This window comes from Pan paniscus, chromosome 7 (assembly GCF_029289425.2).
Source record: "Pan paniscus chromosome 7, NHGRI_mPanPan1-v2.0_pri, whole genome shotgun sequence".
Taxonomy (NCBI): domain Eukaryota; kingdom Metazoa; phylum Chordata; class Mammalia; order Primates; family Hominidae; genus Pan; species Pan paniscus.
Window position 1 is genome coordinate 74,507,984 of NC_073256.2, and position 18,157 is coordinate 74,526,140.

At 37.1% G+C, this 18,157-nt stretch overlaps 1 protein-coding gene across 4 annotated transcripts in view; it reads right to left on the reverse strand.

Annotated features, from left to right (window-relative positions):
- Positions 1-18,157, reverse strand: part of TOX (thymocyte selection associated high mobility group box) — a 305,464-nt gene that overhangs the window by 18,330 nt on the left and 268,977 nt on the right. For all 4 annotated transcript variants that reach the window (XM_003809058.6, XM_008961194.6, XM_055116574.2 and 1 more), the window contains 2 exons: positions 13,097-13,327; positions 1,839-1,919 (listed from right to left, as the gene is read on the reverse strand). In XM_003809058.6, the coding sequence (XP_003809106.1) occupies positions 1,839-1,919; positions 13,097-13,327 (312 nt within the window). The remainder of the gene's footprint in view (positions 1-1,838; positions 1,920-13,096; positions 13,328-18,157) is intronic.

Consider the following 18,157-nt stretch of genomic DNA (forward strand, 5'->3'; position numbering starts at 1 on the left):
AATAATTTATAACATAGTAAAAAATTATAATGTAGAAAAAATATGTTTAAATATGACTGGTTATTATTTGCCTTGTCCTAATTAAAATGGAAAAGAATTAGATTTTTATATATGTGATTACATCTTATGGCAGGATAGGCTGGAAAATTTTCTGATGATGTCTAGAAAGTTACAATGCAAATATTCACTCACATACAACATTGGAGGGTCATTTTTTTTAACCTGGAGAGGATGTTTGTAACTTTCCTTCAATTTGTATACACACAATAGATGGTTGTACATAAATAGATATTCAACAGCTCCAGCAAAATTTCTACTGCCAAAGAGAAGAAAAATGTCAGAGTAAGCTGTAAAAAAAGTGCTTGGTTTTTTAAATGTAGAAATGGCAATTCGCAGCATTTATACAAATTGCCGTACACTGCGGGTTGCAACTCTGAAACTGAATAGTAAGAAAAGTTGCAGCTAAGAGCAAATCTGAGGACACTTGTTTTGAAAGTAAAGGCTTAGTCAGTATCACAGCATTCTGGCAATCTGCATATCATTAACTAGTGTGCTTTGTATTGGGATTGAGACTTCATGTATTGATTTGCTCCTATGTAAAGTGCTCTGACTAAAACTCTATTTAAAATCTTCAAAAAGAATCTGATCTTGGATGAAATAAGGAGAATTAACTTTTTAAAAGCCCCGCTATGTTTTTGGCATAATTATCTGTTAACAATATCCACATGACTATTTAATCCAATGGCTATATTGATCTAATATTTTACACTTTTTAGGTTATAATTTTATACACATTCTATGTAATACATGCAGAAATGTGAGTTGGTATCAACAGAAAATATAAATAGTTTCAGAAGGAATTAGATAAATTAGAAAGTGTGAGATAATACAAAAAAGCTAGAAATTTTAAGGTAAATTATATCTAACTAAAGTTTTCTCACAGTGCCATACCTTAGAAGTAGAACATAAGACTGGATTAGACAAATAGTTTACTGAAATTTCTTATGCATTTGTACTTTGGGCTCTCTTTTCTTCTCTGCATCAGTATATTCAGTATGTATTTTCCTCAATAAAACATAATTTATATGATTACTTTAGAGTTACAATGAGTCTGGATATTTGTGAATGAGAAAAAAAGTCTTTCCTAAGGGGAAATGGGATGAAGTCCAGAGCCCCAGACCACAGTGAACGCAGTAACAGCCAATTTGCGACATGAGATAACAGTGTCTAATGCTTATAGACTCAGTCCATTTCTCTGAAGTTACCTTCTGAAGAATTCCATAACGGAAATTGTATCTTTAATAACATGAAACCAATCAGTCAACTCTTGGGTATTTATAAGAGGAAGAACTAGTGTTTAAGATATTCTAAATCACTAAATATTTTTAAGCGGTGTTTTTATTTTCAAACAAAATGATGTGATTTATAAACATTTTTGGGTCCTGCTTACCTCCTAATGCTGCTGTAATGAGTCTAGAACTTACAGTTGGCATGTCCTCAGTAAAGGCCAATGGCATGGGGGCCTGGAGGCAATTTAAGAAGGGGATATGGAGAAGTAGAAAGTTGGCTCAGGTTGAAGAATGTACTGTGACTAATCCACAAAACCAATCATCCACAGGTGGACAATATTTTAGAAATGGCCCAGGGGATGCTGCTCTGGTCTTTTGGAGCTGAACGAATATTTCCATATCGTATAGCTTTGTTTGTAATTTACTTTTTTTTCCAACAAAGAAGATTGTGCAGAATCGTTAAAGTGATCTTTTATGCCTCTAAGTGACTATCAAAGTCTGCGCCGAGATGGCCACAATCCTTCACAATATCACACAACTGCACGTTACCTTGGATACAAGGCTGGCTCTGTATGCTGCGAGTTGCTTCAGGTACTCCTTCTTCGCAGCCTCGGTTTTCTTTTTATAGACCTGCAACAACAGCAAAGAGTCTTAAATTAGAAAGTGCATCTGCTTTTGTTTTCAGAGAAGTACAATATAGAATGACAATTGCACACACATACACACTTATAGTTATATAATATAATAATATATATCTCCCCAAAGATTGTGTTTTCTTACTGAAACAGATTTTTAATAAGTATGGCAATAGACTAGAAAAGAAAAAAAAAGTTAGCAACAGTAAAACTTTACACTTTTACATAAAACATATGAAAGGTTTTATCTGGGTAGATATGAGTGTAGAGGTAGTTGGCTTACAAAGATACTATTGATGAAGGTTCCCAGGGAAACCACATGTGAGTAAACAAGCCATTCATATTTATATAATGGGCAGATAACTCCACAGCACATTCACATCCTGATATATATGTTCCATGCTAAATACAAAAACAAAGACAGAATTTAGAGATGACAAATCATGTTCAATAAGCAAATCAAAGGAAACAGAAGGGAGAGTGCAGGTTCATCACTGAGTTAAGATTTGGAGCCTTGAAGTTCTATTTTCAAAGACTCAGGAAACAGTGATGGTGATTAAGGACACGTTTGGGAGAGGAATGGGAAGCCCAAGTGGCTGTGGATTGCATGCATGCCCTGCCCTGCAGTCCACTCTGGTCACGTCCTTTCCAAGAAAAACACTGGATGTCATGGGTCTGTGGACACCTCATTTTGAAAAGGTAAAAGTGTTCTGAAATGAATTTCAGTTTACAGAAGCTTTCCATTTCTGAGAGGGAATCATCTTGAAAATAAAAGCAAAATCATCCTAAATTGAGCAAAAGTACTGAAAAATGACTTGCTTGTATGCTAAAGGTCACATTGCTAAGTTAAACAGTGAGCAGTCATTAGAGTTGAAAATGAAAGATTAGCAAAGTGAACCCACATGGCCGTCTGCTACCATTAAGTTGATTCTTTCAAGGCTTTAGAGTATATTTTTTGGCAATCTTTTGAAATCAGCCTGAAAGATCAAAATATTTTTCATCCTTCACTGTGTAAATGGAAATGTATTTTCATTGATACAGCTATTTTAAATTTCCCACATTTTGGATTTTACAGCAGGGCATAAGGCTTGGCTAATATTTTGTAATGCTGAACTCAAAAACAGACACACAGATCAGTATTGAAAAGTGGCTTCAGAATTAGTCAGAGTAGTTAAATATAAATTATGTCTAAAGACCAAATATCTGCCATTTGGCAGCAGGGGTCAATTTATGGTTTCAAATGCTGACTGTGGTTTGCTGAGCCCAACGCCAGCTACGAAATTCGAGATGTGAGAAATATTGTTTATTCATGAATATTTTAATTAAAGCAGAACATTTTGCTTAAGGTAAACAAATGACTAACCTTGTCAACAGAATTATAACAGGACTGTATGAAATGAATGTGCTAATTTTTCTCCTAAAGAGGGGGGCTTCAGCCTTGACTTCTGTATTTGGCATTTCGGTCTAATAAAAGCCAAGTAAAATAAGGAATTAAGAATTAGTATAATATTATCATATAATCAATGTGCCATCATCCTAAGTATGAAACTAAAGAAACTTTAAAAACTATATTTCAGAGTTTTTTTTTTTTTTAAGCAAAAAGCCAAGAAATCCTTTGGTTCAAGCACAGGAGTATTCTAAATTTACTGAGCTAATTATTGGAAGTCAAATTCAAATTCTTTTTTGGAAATTCACACGTGAAAACAAATAAATGCTAAAGTCGAGTAAGTGCCTTTGAACAGTGTGATCTGTGCATATCGTAAGCCTTGGTGCAGCCATGAAACAGCTCTCCTGCTTTTCATTGATTTATTTTTTTTTGAGAGACAGATTTCTGTTTATAGTTTTTCCTTAAACCTCTTCTCAAAGACATAATTTATAATTAATGACCTTAAACTGACAATGTTTACATTTGCTTTTACTACCTCAAAACTTTCAAGAGGGTTTTTCTCCCATACAGATAGAAATCCTATTCAGGACTTTGAAGCAAACATTTAGTCAATACGTCTTTTATGGTAATGCATCTTTGTATACCCTAAGCATTTCTATCATGCTTTTATTAATATGCTACTCCAAGTGACTCCCATTCAGCTAACTAGGATGCGTTTTGCTTTCAAAGGCAAATAGAATGCACTTTGGTTCATAGCATTGCCCACAGTGGCATTTTCTAAGTTGTGGCAGATAAGACAGTATTGCCAGATGGTCTGACTACAGCATCTATCATATTTCTTTCATTGGTTTCTACTGAAACAGCAACAGTGTGACTACGATGCTATCCCTTTGTTGAGCTCCTGGCAGTTAACATCACACAAAGTGTTAACTTTCCTGAAATTTGTTGCTTAACAACCAGGGAAGAAAGGTGGCTAACTCCACATGTTTCAGGCTGCATATGTGCCCCTGGTTTCCCTCCAGAATCGATGTTGTTACGGGATACCTGACTAGCATGCAGAGTCCCCTGTTTTCTACAAATGGCTCCCTATTGGCTATTGATGATTGGCTATGTGGGATCATCGCATAAGTGCCTAAATACCACTTTAGAAAAGAGTAAACTCATCACGTCACATTACATGGATTGATGGATACACTCTTTCCTGAATAGCTGCAGATGTTCAGAGGGAGAATTCAAAGGGGGGTCATTTCAGAAGGTAGATTCCTGTAATTGTGTTGAAAGGGGAGTAGCCTGGACCAGAATTAAAATCTGAGGTGGTCTCCTCAACAGTAATTAGCACCTCAATCTTTGAGAACTACCTGATGGCTCCCATTTTGTACACTCTGTATGTCTTTCTGATGTTACCTTCTAAAATTGGACAAGGATGTTGCTTGAATTCTATATTTAATGGAAATGTCTGAAGAAAGGCCTCAACTATGAATGAATGATAATGATATATAAAAATTCCACATGCAGGTGAAGTAGGGGAAATCCTTTAAAAAAAGATGTTTAAAAATTATCAAAAAAAAATCTCTCAAAAACATTTCAAAGCCTCTAATGATAGATAAAGAAAGTCCTCTGCTTGCACAGAGCAAAGATGTCCCAGCACGGCATTTGGCAATGAACAACCACTGCCACGAGCAAGTGCAGAGACCTTCTAACTGACAAGGATGGGTCTGATTTATGTCAAAGTTCAGTTTAGGAAAGAAATGGTCTCTCACTCTTAGGGAAAGACAAATATTTTAAAGGTATGTGATTCATACAGTAAATATTAGTATTTAGTTGAGTTACAAAATGGCTTCCAAATGGTCCACAGCTGTTTGAAATAAAGTACAAAGTTGGCCAGATGAGGATTTAAAAATCATAATACATCATTTATCATTTTCCCCCACTCATCCAAACACATTTGAGTTCATCCTGTCCTAACTAAGTTATATGCTGTGGTTTTTATTCCAAGAAAGCTACCATATCCCGTCTAAGGATTGCATCTCAGTGGCTAAACTAAAACATATATAATGGCTAAACTAAAACATACGTAGATAGTCATCAAATAGCAATTCTAGAGAACCCAAATCCTGTCACATGGTCTAGTGATTCACTGAGGCATTTTTGAAATGCTCTAAATACCAGCATGTACACATGTTTTCATAAGCTAATAATCCCTAATTGAAATCAGCAGTTCAATATCAACGATATGACAAACTCAAACAGAAAAAATTTCCCATACAATCTGTCATTTTCCTTTTACTTTCTGCTTCTTCCCTAAACAAACAATCCATCCAGCTCATATAGAAAAGCAAAATCTTATAAATACCATTTAATTCCTTCTTCCTTCCTTCTTTTCTGCTCTGGCCCTTAGTTAATCTCTAGTCATAGTTTATTTTAACAGTCTTTACAATAATAAGAAGAAAAAATGTAAAATTCTTCCAATTCTGGATTCTATCCAAAAACTAAAGGCATTCTTCATTCTGGGTAAGTTCAAATGTAGTTTTTCCCACTACTATTTCATATTTATAGAAAATCCTTAGAAATGCATAAGGATTTAGAATTTAACCACAATTCCCTGCAATATTTTTTAGAAATTTAAAACTTTCAGCTTCTTTCAAGGCTGTTGTTATTTAGGTCAGTTAGAGCAAGTGCATCTATATTTTATATAGAACTTAGTCCATTTAACTTAATGGTTAAATGTCCATCTTGTATAACTCGCTCAGCATTTTCTTAGGCTCCAAGGCCTTCACAAAGTGGTATTCAGAGGATTGAAAACATTATACAATGTGACAAACATCTTGCTATGGATTCCTTTTGAGGACTGTCTGACCCATGTAAATGGTCTCAGCAACACCGGTTTGACCTGTTTCTGGAATGGTAAGAATCCGAACCGAGGTCCTTGCCTGAAAAAATGGCTACAAAATACATATCTGTTGATTTATTAAATGAAGGTCACTAAGGAAAGTATGATGTTGTTCAGTTATGCTTACCAATCTATTGAGTGCCCAGTATGTGCCTACTGTGGTGTGAGGCACCGATGTTATAAAATTAAAATCAAAAAGTCATTAAAAATTACGCCTCCATTGTGTGCATTTTGCGGATCATGCACTCTATATATTACCTCTAATTCTTTCAATAAAAATGTTGCATTGGCATAATGAATATGGGATAATCCCCATTTTGCAGATAAGAAAACAGACTAGAATGGGTAATTATTTTACCTAATATATTAGAACAGGTATATGGTAAAACCATGGTGTGAATAAAATGAGTCTGGTGTCAAATGTTCCATCTTTCTTTGCTCAATGGTTTGTCCTAGCCATGAGAACTCCTTTTGATTCTTCTCTCAAGACATACAACTGCAAGGCCTGGTCTCTTTTGTTCACTGCTGAAGCCCCAGCATGCTTGGAACATAGTAGGTGCTCATGAAATATTTATTGAGCATCTAATCCATGGTCTCAGGTTCCTCCTTCTATGAATCAGCATTAGCATGTGTGCTAAGGATGAAACTGAACTGCATGTTCTAAATTACAATGTACATCAATGGAAACAGTGGACTGATATACAGGTATACAATCCACCCAAACATGTTTTTCAATTATAGATAAAGCACAACAGACTTGAAGGAGTATTATGTTTAAATTATTTTCCTGCCAACATCATGGAAAATTTCAAATGAAACGTCTGCTCCCATGGTCTCTGAGCATATGAATATTTGTATATGTGTAAAACAAATGCTTATGCCCATAAAGGCATGTAAGAATCACATTTATATACCAATAATTGTATATGTGGATATATATAATATATGTAATATATATAATATATGTAATATATATAATATATGTAATATATATATAATATATGTAATATATAATATATGTAATATATATATAAAAATACCTGAATTTTACAAGTATGCTCACCATTTCATGTAATAATTTTCATTGCTCAGTTTCAAATTTGTGTGAATATGGATGGACTTTGCTTACATTCTACAGTTTTTAAGTGAGCAACTGTTTTACATATCCTTCACTCCTAGTTTTTAAAAAATTGGGAAAATGCTTAATGTTTATAAGAAAATGGCCAAGATAAACACATGTGTGAATGTTACAGTGCGACAGGATTTTAGTTAACCTTAAGTATTGTTGACATAAAAATCCAAATTTTATCAGAAGATAAAGGGGAAAAAGAAACCCCGACAGCATTATGTAGTGGGTGTCTGAGCACCAATGAGGAGGAAATGATTTGATTCTGTGGGCTCAGAGGATTTGTCAGCTGCCTCATAAGTATAATTCTGGCTCTTCATATCCCTGCTGCTTCTAATTTAGCAGGACAGGCTCATAATTGAAGCAAATTAACTATTTACACTTGCCACTTCTACCAGGGAAGAGGACACAGCAGCAGGAAAGAATGAGTAGGAAATTACATTCTTCCCACTTGTGTCAGATCTGCCCTTATATAAACACATTAACAGTAATTTCATGAGGCGTCAAACATAGGAATAAATACTGAGGAATAAAATAATGAGGTGTTGCTATTGAGCTGAACTGCTATGGCTAATATCCTTGGATATGAATTATGCATCCTGAAAGAAGGCATATGTTAACAGTATTCAAACAGTTTCCCTGCAAGTGAGATCTGCTCATTAGGTTCTGGATCTCTAGGTAAATCCACTCTCCTCTTCCACGACAGGGCTAGCATTTACAAAAATACACTCTGGGTACCGTGGGCTGTGGTTTCTCCTGAATACACTAAACTCTGAATAGGCTTTCCACTCCATTTTTAGCAAAACAGCATGTTTATTTAGCTCTTTGGCTGCAGCTTTAAAGCCATTTAATGTAATGTAAACAAGAACATTTTGTTTGTAATTTGCTAAATGTCTTACAGCCCGACTGTGTCTCCAATTAGGAACTTAAGGTTCATTTAGTAATTTACATCTGGTTCTGATTTAAGGTGACTTTCCTTTTTCACTTAAGAGCCGGCTTGCCGTGGCTAAAAAGGACCCAAGAACACTTTATAGCTCTTTGGACCAACCCTTTCTGCTTCAAAGCGGGACGAGCTCTTTTATTTTGTAGGGTTTTATTTGTTCTATATTGTCACTGTGAACCCAGGTCCTCCACTACAATGACCAGAATCAGAGAGTTCAGAAATAATGGAGGTAGACAGGAAATTTAGCTGGAACCTCATAAAAAAGCTGCTGAGGGTTGCTCAAACTCCTAGGATCCTAATACAAAGGGTGTGATATTGTTAACTTATTTTTCTTTCTCTGCAGGTTCCAGTCCGTGAAAGATAAGTAGCAGAGACCAACATCACAGCAATACATATGTTTTATTTCCTTCTCCATCTGGTGCCTTTTAAACAACTTAGTATGCTTCTGAAATGGGCTCTCCATTGTCTTACGAGTCATTAGCATTTAAAACCCCCGGTTGGAATCCCAAACACAATTCTGCTCCCATTCCAGATTCAGTACCATCTTCCAAAGTATTAAAATGGGGAGATCTCTGATATGTGGAGTTTGTTCAGTGGCTTTGGTAGGAATGATTCATAAGGGAGGTTTTGTGTTCCTTGAGGATTTTTATCGCTTCTTTCAGCTTCCTTTTGATTTCTCTTCTTTGAAAGATTCTTCACAGAAACCAAAGTACATATTGTTTCTCACTCACCATGGATTCTGAAAATAAAGATCTGCCCTTCTGCAGTGGCTTCTTACTCCCGCCTATACTCCACAATGAGGAAGCATGTGATATAAACACACAGCAGCTCTATTAGTCATGTTCCCTCTGGCTGTCAAGAAAACATGCAATTGTAATCTCACTAATAGCCGTTTTTCCTTAAATATTGTAATTTTCTGAGGCCCCCAATAAGTCATCAATAATTTTGACCATTTTTCCCAGTTTGTGTTTATATTTGTAGCTGTTCATAATTGTGGGTTATGATGACAACAGAATTTTGGAACAATTGTGGCACATGAAATCTTAGTCTTCCACCGGAACCAGCTGCCTACATAATGCCAACAGCATCACATGGTTGGTTCCGTAACATGCATATTTGTCCAAAATTTTGAATTTTAATAGTCTGCCTCGAATCTGCTCCAGGAATGTTCTTTTAAAAATACATAGCAGTATGTGTGCTCCCCAACTTGAATATTAAATGAGAACAAAACACAATTAATTTAAGTTTGAAACGGAGATATTATAGTATGTTGGCACAATGAGTTAACATAAAGGGAGAGAACAGGTGGTAATCTACTGTTTTAACACTTTGGGATATTTTGCTGAAATTTTCTGGATGCCCAAATGTGCATTTCAGGCAGGCACGTTTGCTCTGCCGATGACTCTAGCAAACTGCTAGAGAAGGGCTGCTGTGGAGCAGCAGAGCAGTGGCCCAGCCGGTGCAATGTGCTCCCTTTTGTAAGCAGTGTCTGATTTCATTAATTTGACCCTCTCCCTGCTTGGTTCTGGCACAGGCCTGCATCCAACGTGTGTCCTACACCATACCTTTAGGCATAATCTGCAGCCTCACTCTCTTGGTTAAGCAAGATCATCTTTTAGGTTCACATGATAGGTTATGTTGAACTTCTGTGAAGTCAAAGGAGCATACAGCATGGGGACAAATCATTTTAGAGTGACCAAAACTGTTTTAGTCATCCCAAGGCCTTGTTTTGGTAACTCTTAAACAAGTGTTCAAATTTTAAAACATTTACTTTTGTAAGATAAAAAAATTTATTTCTCTCAATCTTGGCATAATTGTTTTGGCAACTGGATTTTGATTGAGAAACTGCTTTATGATACCAAATGATTTATATAAGTCAACTATTATATAATTTTATCCTTTATAAAATGAATTTGCTCCCCCAAACCCTATTTTCATTGAGAGACAACCCAAAGGTAGACTCATTACAAGTTACTTACTAAACTAGGCAACATAGGAAACCTACAAAAGAGAAACATACAAAAGAGAAAGAGAAAAATATTTGCCATCATATGTATACAATTAAAAAGCCTTGCACATAATTGTAATTATATCCACATTAGGGAGACCAGCCTCGATTCTGAATGCCAGAATGGGAAAATGGGAGTGATTTCCCTTTTTAACATGACAGTTGAGAGTAGTGAATCTCATATTTTTGGGGTCTGTAAATAACTTTGATGGTCAGACAAAATGAATGCAAAATGCTATCTTAATATTCTCCTCTTGCTATATTAAAAATAAAAAGCCTTAGTGTAATAGAATTAGTGGGAAGAAATCTGCTGCCTGATATTTACTGCCTTGAGGAACTATCTGATTTTCATCATAAGAACATTATTCTTTTCCATCAGAAACATGAGAACAGGGATTTATTTTTTAATATTGACAATGTAAAGAACCAATCGTGGGCTAGGGAACGCCTTTGCAGACCTCCCTCTTTAGAAACCACTGCTCTTGAATATGGAAAATGATTAGGAAAATGTAACTGGGGTCAGAGGACAGATAAGAGAAGTAAGGTGAGTGGCAGAGCAGGCGATTGATATTTCCAGAAATGAAGAGTTTGGCAAAGTAGACACTAAAGAGGCACAAATGAGCCTTGAAACAATACTCCTAGTTCAGTCACTAAGTCTTAGGTAGGGAAGAGGGGCTGAGCCTTCACAGGGGAATCACGTGTCTTCAGATGAACAAGAATTGCTGTACCCAATCCCTAGGGAAGGGAATTGCTTTTGGGATGCTTTCTCCAGGAAATTTTGTCTCACAAAGCAACAAAGTTTATGGTACTGAAGCCAGGTGCATATTCAAGAACGCACAGAGGGCTTACTGGAGGAGACAGCGAGTTATGTCTTCATATGTGGCATCATGGGTGGAGCAGGGAGGCATTAAGGTGACATTAAGGGAACAGGGAGGGGGTTGGGATTGCTGGTTGGAATACACTTAGTTTCTCATTCAGTGAGGCTCTGCTGAGTGGAGAAGTCAAGTCACTGTAGAATTCACCCTGACTGTCCAACATCAGTTGGGAACCACACCTCAGGTTTGGCAGGGTGAGAGCAAACTGACCCAAGTTAGAATAGAAACTAGCTTTAAAATTCTGCAACAATATGTTAGGTTTCGATTAGAATCCCATAATACAATGTCAACTACCCTCTTATGGTGAGTAGGTATTTTAATTGAGCGTACAGAGAACGTTTTGGTGGTGTGTTTCCTGTTCTTAAAGAAAACTCTTGCAACACAGAGCTCCATATGGCAGGCCTGTGCTTTCCTAGGACAGCACTCCTTCAGGCTGGCAATCTTGAAAAGGATGTAGGGAAATACGTAGAGATTTCAGATTCTAGAAGACAGTTTTGACTTACAGAAAAGAGAGAATGGAGGGACCTGGAAGAGCAAGTTCTATGTTTCCTTAGCAACTGGTTTTGTCATTATCCCCATCATTAATTTCATAGGGTTTGTTAGGAAAAGCATTGTAAGTTGAGTGACAAGTTTTATTCATGGTAATTCTAGGTACCAGGCATGTAACTGTAGATAAATCATTCAACACAATGGGGGTCTGTTTGTCTTATTCTCTGTTCTATCCTCAGTGCCCAGAACAGTGCCTGGCACATAAGTGCTCAACAAATATTTGTTGAATAAACGAATGAATTTAATTTATATGGCCCCATTTTGTAATCTGCAAAATTTGGGTAATAATTTCCCTGTATATCTATGAGTATTGAGTAGAACAAATCAAATAAATAATGCAAAAGTGCTTTTAAAACTATAAGACACTATATACTTTATAGATGTTCATATATAATATAAACACAATATATAGATCCTTCTAGATGCATAAATAAGTGTGGGCTTTTCTGTATTTATATAATTCCTGGACATAATGAGGAAAGATTGGTGTCTCTAATTAAGAATAAAATATGAGACTAGTTCATCATTAATGCAATTCAGTATTCTGCAATGGCTAAAACTGCACCTACATAGTTATTTCAATCACTTATTTTAATGAAAATGCTTTTAAATTTTTCTTTGTGATGCTGAGATTTTTAGATGGTGACCATGGCCATCTAGTTCCTGGTTTAGAAATGTGGGATCAACATTGCTTCTTTGCTTAGGTTGGCTCCATCCTCTCACTGAACCCTCACTCTCTCTGTGACTCCAATCCTCTTTAAGACCTTCTGAGCTATTTATGCTGTGTCCGTGGTGTCTCACGTGGCCTTCCCTGAGCATGGTCCTCAGTCACACCAGGGCAATACATGAGAGAAGGAAAAAACCAGGCATCTGGTCCCATTTAACACAGCCTAAAAATACGGTGTAAATACATATGGGGGATTGAATAACAGCCCCTGGCGGTCTTTAGGGAATGGCTAGGGGCGGAAACCCTTGAATTTGAGGTTCATTTAGCAAAGAGCAAAGAGGGTTTTGATGACAAAATGGTAAATAGTAAGTGCTGAAGAGAGGTGTGGACAGTTTTCAAAATACTTTTAGGACTTTTTTTTCAGTCTTTATGTTCACATTGGCAACATTAAGGAATAAGGCAATCCTGGCTGAGATATGTAAAAGTGCTTCCAAAAGTAACTAAACTATATAAACTTTGAAACAAAGGAATCAACATGCTATTTATGGAGGAGTAATAAAGGAGCATAACATTATGTGAACGTCTCAGAAAGTCTGGTTCGGATGGGGACACATTCTCAGCGTCTGTTCTGGGATCTAAAGAATTTACCCGAAGCCCTGGGAAGCCATTTCTTCAGACTGCACAATCTCAGCTTATGTAGATTCCCATTCCACTGGGAATCCCTTACCTGTTTTTGCTCTTCTCCTAAACCGTCCCACATTGAAGCCACAATTTTAGAGACTTCGCCAAAGGTAGCGTTTGGATTTTGGCCCTTGATGGCGGCCTGAGTATCACGAAAGAATAACGCATAGGCAGACACAGGCTTCTGGGGCTCATTGGGATCCTTCTTCTTCTTCTTTTTGGGAGTTTTTGGTTTTTTCCCCATATCAGAGGCAGGCCGCTTCTCTCCACCATTGATCTGAAAGAGAAATCAAAATAGAATTATAGGGGAACTGAGACAATTTGGGGACAAGACATATCGTTGTTTTCCTTTGAGACTTAGACACATATACTCACCCATTCACATCACTCAAACACAGGCTTTTCTAAGGGACACATTGTTTTGTTATTTTTTTTTCCCAGATGAAACTGCATATTTCAAGTAGTCTTCATATTCATCCTACTCCCAACTTTACTTACCTAGCTTTGAAAAAAGTTGGCTCTTTTTATATTATTACACTATTAAATACAACCCCTTAACATTCCTAACTTTTTCTCTTACACTGTAACTGTGTCAACAGCAGATTTCTCTGGTAGTAACACTATTGGATGAACAATCTAACTTGTTTTCTTCTAAGGAAGTTATCCTTGTCTTTTTTTTTTTTTTTTTGAGATGGAGTCTTGCTCTGTCGCCAGGGTGGAGTGCAGTGGCGTGATCTCAGCTCACTGCAACCTCCGCCTCCCGAGTTCAAGCAATTCCCCTGCCTCAGCCTCCCCGATAGCTGGGACTACAGACGCACGCCACCACACCTGGCTAATTTTTTGTATTTTAGTAGAGATGGGTTTTCACCATGTTGGCCAGGATGGTCTCGATCTCCAGACCTGGTGATCCACCTGCCTTGGCCTCCCAAAGTGCTGGGATTACGGGTGTTAGCCACCGTGCCCAGCCATCCTTGTCTTTCTAATTATGGCTTTAAAACCTCGGGGGCAGCATGCCCAATAAATAAAGTCAAATGGCTTTTGACTTTGCCCCTAGGTCTACGGAATGCTGCCAGGAAAACCCAGCAATGCTCATGGTTTAAAGAATGGTATGGTCTAGACCCTAGATCGGTGCTGTCCAATGGAACTTTCTCCAATGATGGAAAAGTTCTACGATTTGCACTATTCTATATGGCAGCCACTAACCATATAAAGCTAGTGAGCACTTGAAATGTGGCTAGAGTTAATCAGGAGCTAAATTTTTAACTTTGTTCAAATTTAAATAGCTACATATGACTAATGGCTACCATATCGGAGAGTGCACCTCCAGAAATTAGATTCTAGAGAGTTCTAGAAAAGGTTTTTACTCAATTTAAAAGTAGATTCTATTTTCTCCCATGTTCCTAAAATATGAATATTTTGATAATTTTAATTGTTATTCTGATACAACTGGGAAAAAACACATTGAACATATTTAAGATGGCTGCATTTGAATAATATCTTTGTTACTAACTAGATGTGATATCAATTCATCCACCTCTAAAATAAAGCATTTTGGACAGGATTTCTTTCCGGCTCTAAAATTATATGAGTCTACATGAATACAAAATAGGGCTGCATCTGAAGGATTCAATTTCCACATGCCTTGCCCCCTAACGAAGTGTCAATGCAGCTTCTGTACCCTCACCTTCTATTGTGGTGGTTGTAGTTGCCTTCTCTCTGCAGATATAATGTAATATGTATCTTATTTAGACAAATTCCTAGGTGGGGTATTTGTGTAAAATAACTGCCACCATTGGAGATGAAGCATGATATACAGAGAGGTCTGTGGATATGATTTCAGAGGAACTCGCTTCATGCCTTCTTTTTATTATTTTTAGCTGTTACCTTGGTTAAATTAATTTCTCCGGGCCTCTGTTTCCTCTAGTGAAAACCAGGTATGGTGCCATTTTATAATGACTAAGATGGTATATATTTATATATGTGTAGAAGTTTAACAGCGTATTCAAATATCAATTATGACATGGTATAAACTTTCAAAATAATTCACTGAATGGGTGGATGGAAAGTACTTTAATATTAATATGTGATACCTTATAGTCAGTATGAAAGATATACCCAAGCACCGAAAAGAGATAAGCAAAAGCTGAGTGATTTCTTTGTCTTTGTCTTTATTGAGAAACCTATTAAAAAGATTATCATTCTGAAATTGTCTACTGAAGCAGATCAAAGAACCCCAGGGGGACAGGATGCTGTGAACCAAGTTGACAAGCTAATGTAGATTAACACTAGATGATAACTTCCCTGAGATGGATCAGAGAGGTGATCCTGTGAAGTCACTGGCCACCATGTAAATCTGTCAGAGACTCAGCATGTCTGGTGCTTGATATTCGACAAACTGGCATAATAATGCTATATTAAAACACATAGGCATATATATGACCTAGAATGGTGCTTCTCAAACATGGCTGCACATTAGAGTCACCTGGTCAGCTTTTAATACCCTGATGTCCAAGTCTTACCCTACACAGATTAAAGCAGATGCCTAGGGGTGGGAGACTGGCCTCAGTCACACCCTCTGAACTCTTCCAACTGGCATTTCGATATCTTGAGAGACAAAACAAACAAGCAAAATTTTTCTGTGCCCCAAGGCTACCTATGGCCATATTTTTCTCCTTTTCACCACCAAACTCCTCCAAGTGGTTGGCTGTGCTGGCCTGATGCAGCCTCTGCAACCTACTTCCGTGTGCTTTCCTGTCGCTTAGCTCTCAATTAGATCTCCACTGGCCACACTGCTGAATCCAGTGGATGCTTGAGTCTCCCCCTTACCTGATTCTCACTGTGAGGGCCCTCTCTCCCACTGGTTCCCTAACACCACCCTCTCTGAGTTTTACTCCTACCTCACTGGCCCTGATGTTTCCAGAATCATTTTAGGGTCATCCTTTTCCACCTGGCCATTAATTGGTAGCAATTCCTGATTTGTTTTGCAGTAAACTCCCTTCTCTTGTGAGTGTACTTAGGTAATCTCACATGTAAGCAGGGTTTCCATTACTATTTGTGGGTGGATGGTGGTCAAGTTCATGTTTCCCTTGAGTTTTGCACACACAGAAACAACTGTTATTTGACATCTCTATTTGCAAGTCTCAAAGATATTTCAAACTTAAGTCAAGCTTATTTAGCTCTGTATATTTCCATTCATAGCACGTATCAAGCTTGTAATTACACAATAATGTATGTGGTTGTTAGATCTACTCCTGTTCATGTGTAGGCACTATGAAGGCAGGGGTTGGGCCTGGTTTTGCCCACTAGCACGTATCATGGTCCCTGATACATAGTAAATGCTTAACGTTTGTTATAGTAGTAATAAAAATATTAATGCAAAATGATAATATTTTGTAAACATGGCCACTCTTACATTCACAATCATAAAATATTTATTTAAAAGGAGACAAAAGGAGTCAACAAGGTCCACAATGAAGAATATTAAAGATAGAGTGGTCAAGGGTACAGACTTTCAGTTATAAGATGAATAAGTTCTGGGGATCTAACATACAGCACAATGACTATAGTTAATACTGTGTTGTACACTTGAAATTTGTTAAGAGAGTAGGTTTTAAGCGTTCTCATTTTTAAAAAGTGACTAGGTGAGGTGACAGATAGGTTAATTAGTTTATTGTGGTAATCGTTTCATGATGTACACATATATCAAAACATCACGTTGTACACTTTAAATACATACAATTTTATTTGTCAATTATACCTCAATAAAGCTGCAAAAAGAGTAATCCTCATATTTCATCAAAGATTGAGAGAAATTGGGAACAAAGTACAGAAATAAATGAATGCTTATTCATATGGAATATTACCTAGACTCATTTTAAATTTTAATTAAAAAATTAATGATCTGACACATTGAAATCTCCATGATTACAGATTATATCAATCTTTCTGGAAAATAATCAAATGTCAATCATAGAGATAAATTTCCTATCATGCAATTTAAATGCTCTTATTAAAAGATTTCTCCACATTATTTAAATCGTTTTTGTGATGGTTAATTTTAGGTGTCAAGTTGATTGGATTAAGGAATTCCTAGAGAACTGGTAAAATATTACTTCTGGGTGTGTCTGTGAGGGTGGTTTCCAGAGGAGACTGGGGTGAGTCAGGAGACTGGGGTGAGTCAGGAGACTGGGTGGGGAAGATAGACCCTCAATGTGGCCAGCCACCCTTCAATAGGCTGGGGTCCTGGATAGAACAAAAAAGACAGAAAAAAGACAACTTTTTCTCTCTCTCTCTTTCTCTGTCATACATGCGCTCTTTGTCCTTCTGCTTTCTACCATGGGATGACACAGCAAGAAGGCTCTCGCCAAGGGCCTCTTGAGCCTCTAGAATTGTAAGAAATATATCTCTGTTCTTTATAAATTACCCACTTTCAGGTATTCTGTTACAGTGGCACAAAATGGACTAAGACAATTTTCCTCCTCTATTGTCCAAAATTGTGTTTGAAACACTGATCATCATGCTTATCTCCTTTTTAAGTTGGTATTTGGACAGTATGGTACAGGCTTTAGATCTACTGGAAGTGTGATTCCTTGCCGTAACAGGTAGGAGGACAGTCATCCTCTTGCATTTGACAACAGGCCCTACTTTTAGGGATGTCCCGAAGAAGCAGGAGAACTTGTTACTGCCAGTAAGAGGCTCAATCACATGAAAACCACCAGTTATCATTTTGAGGCAATGGATAGCAACCCTATAGAAAAGCCTAAATAACTCCACGCAGCCAATCCATTTTGTTAGTTGCCTGGAGGCTTTACCTATTTTCCTGGTTTGTCCTGGAGGGCTAGCTGAATGCAATGTTGCTCAAAGTTTTATTTAATAGAAGCAAGTATTTCATGACTTCTGCCTCCACATTTTCAAGGCTCAGGAGACATCATTTATGCATTATAGAGTGTAACTCTGGGGCTTCCGTTGTATATCTGATTGAGTACCTGAGAGGCACTAGACTGTAAAGCTATGGTGTTGCCCCCATTAAAGCAGACTACCAGCCAGTCTTATAAGATTATATCATCTTTGTCTTTGTTGTGCCTAAAAACAAGAGCATATTGATCTG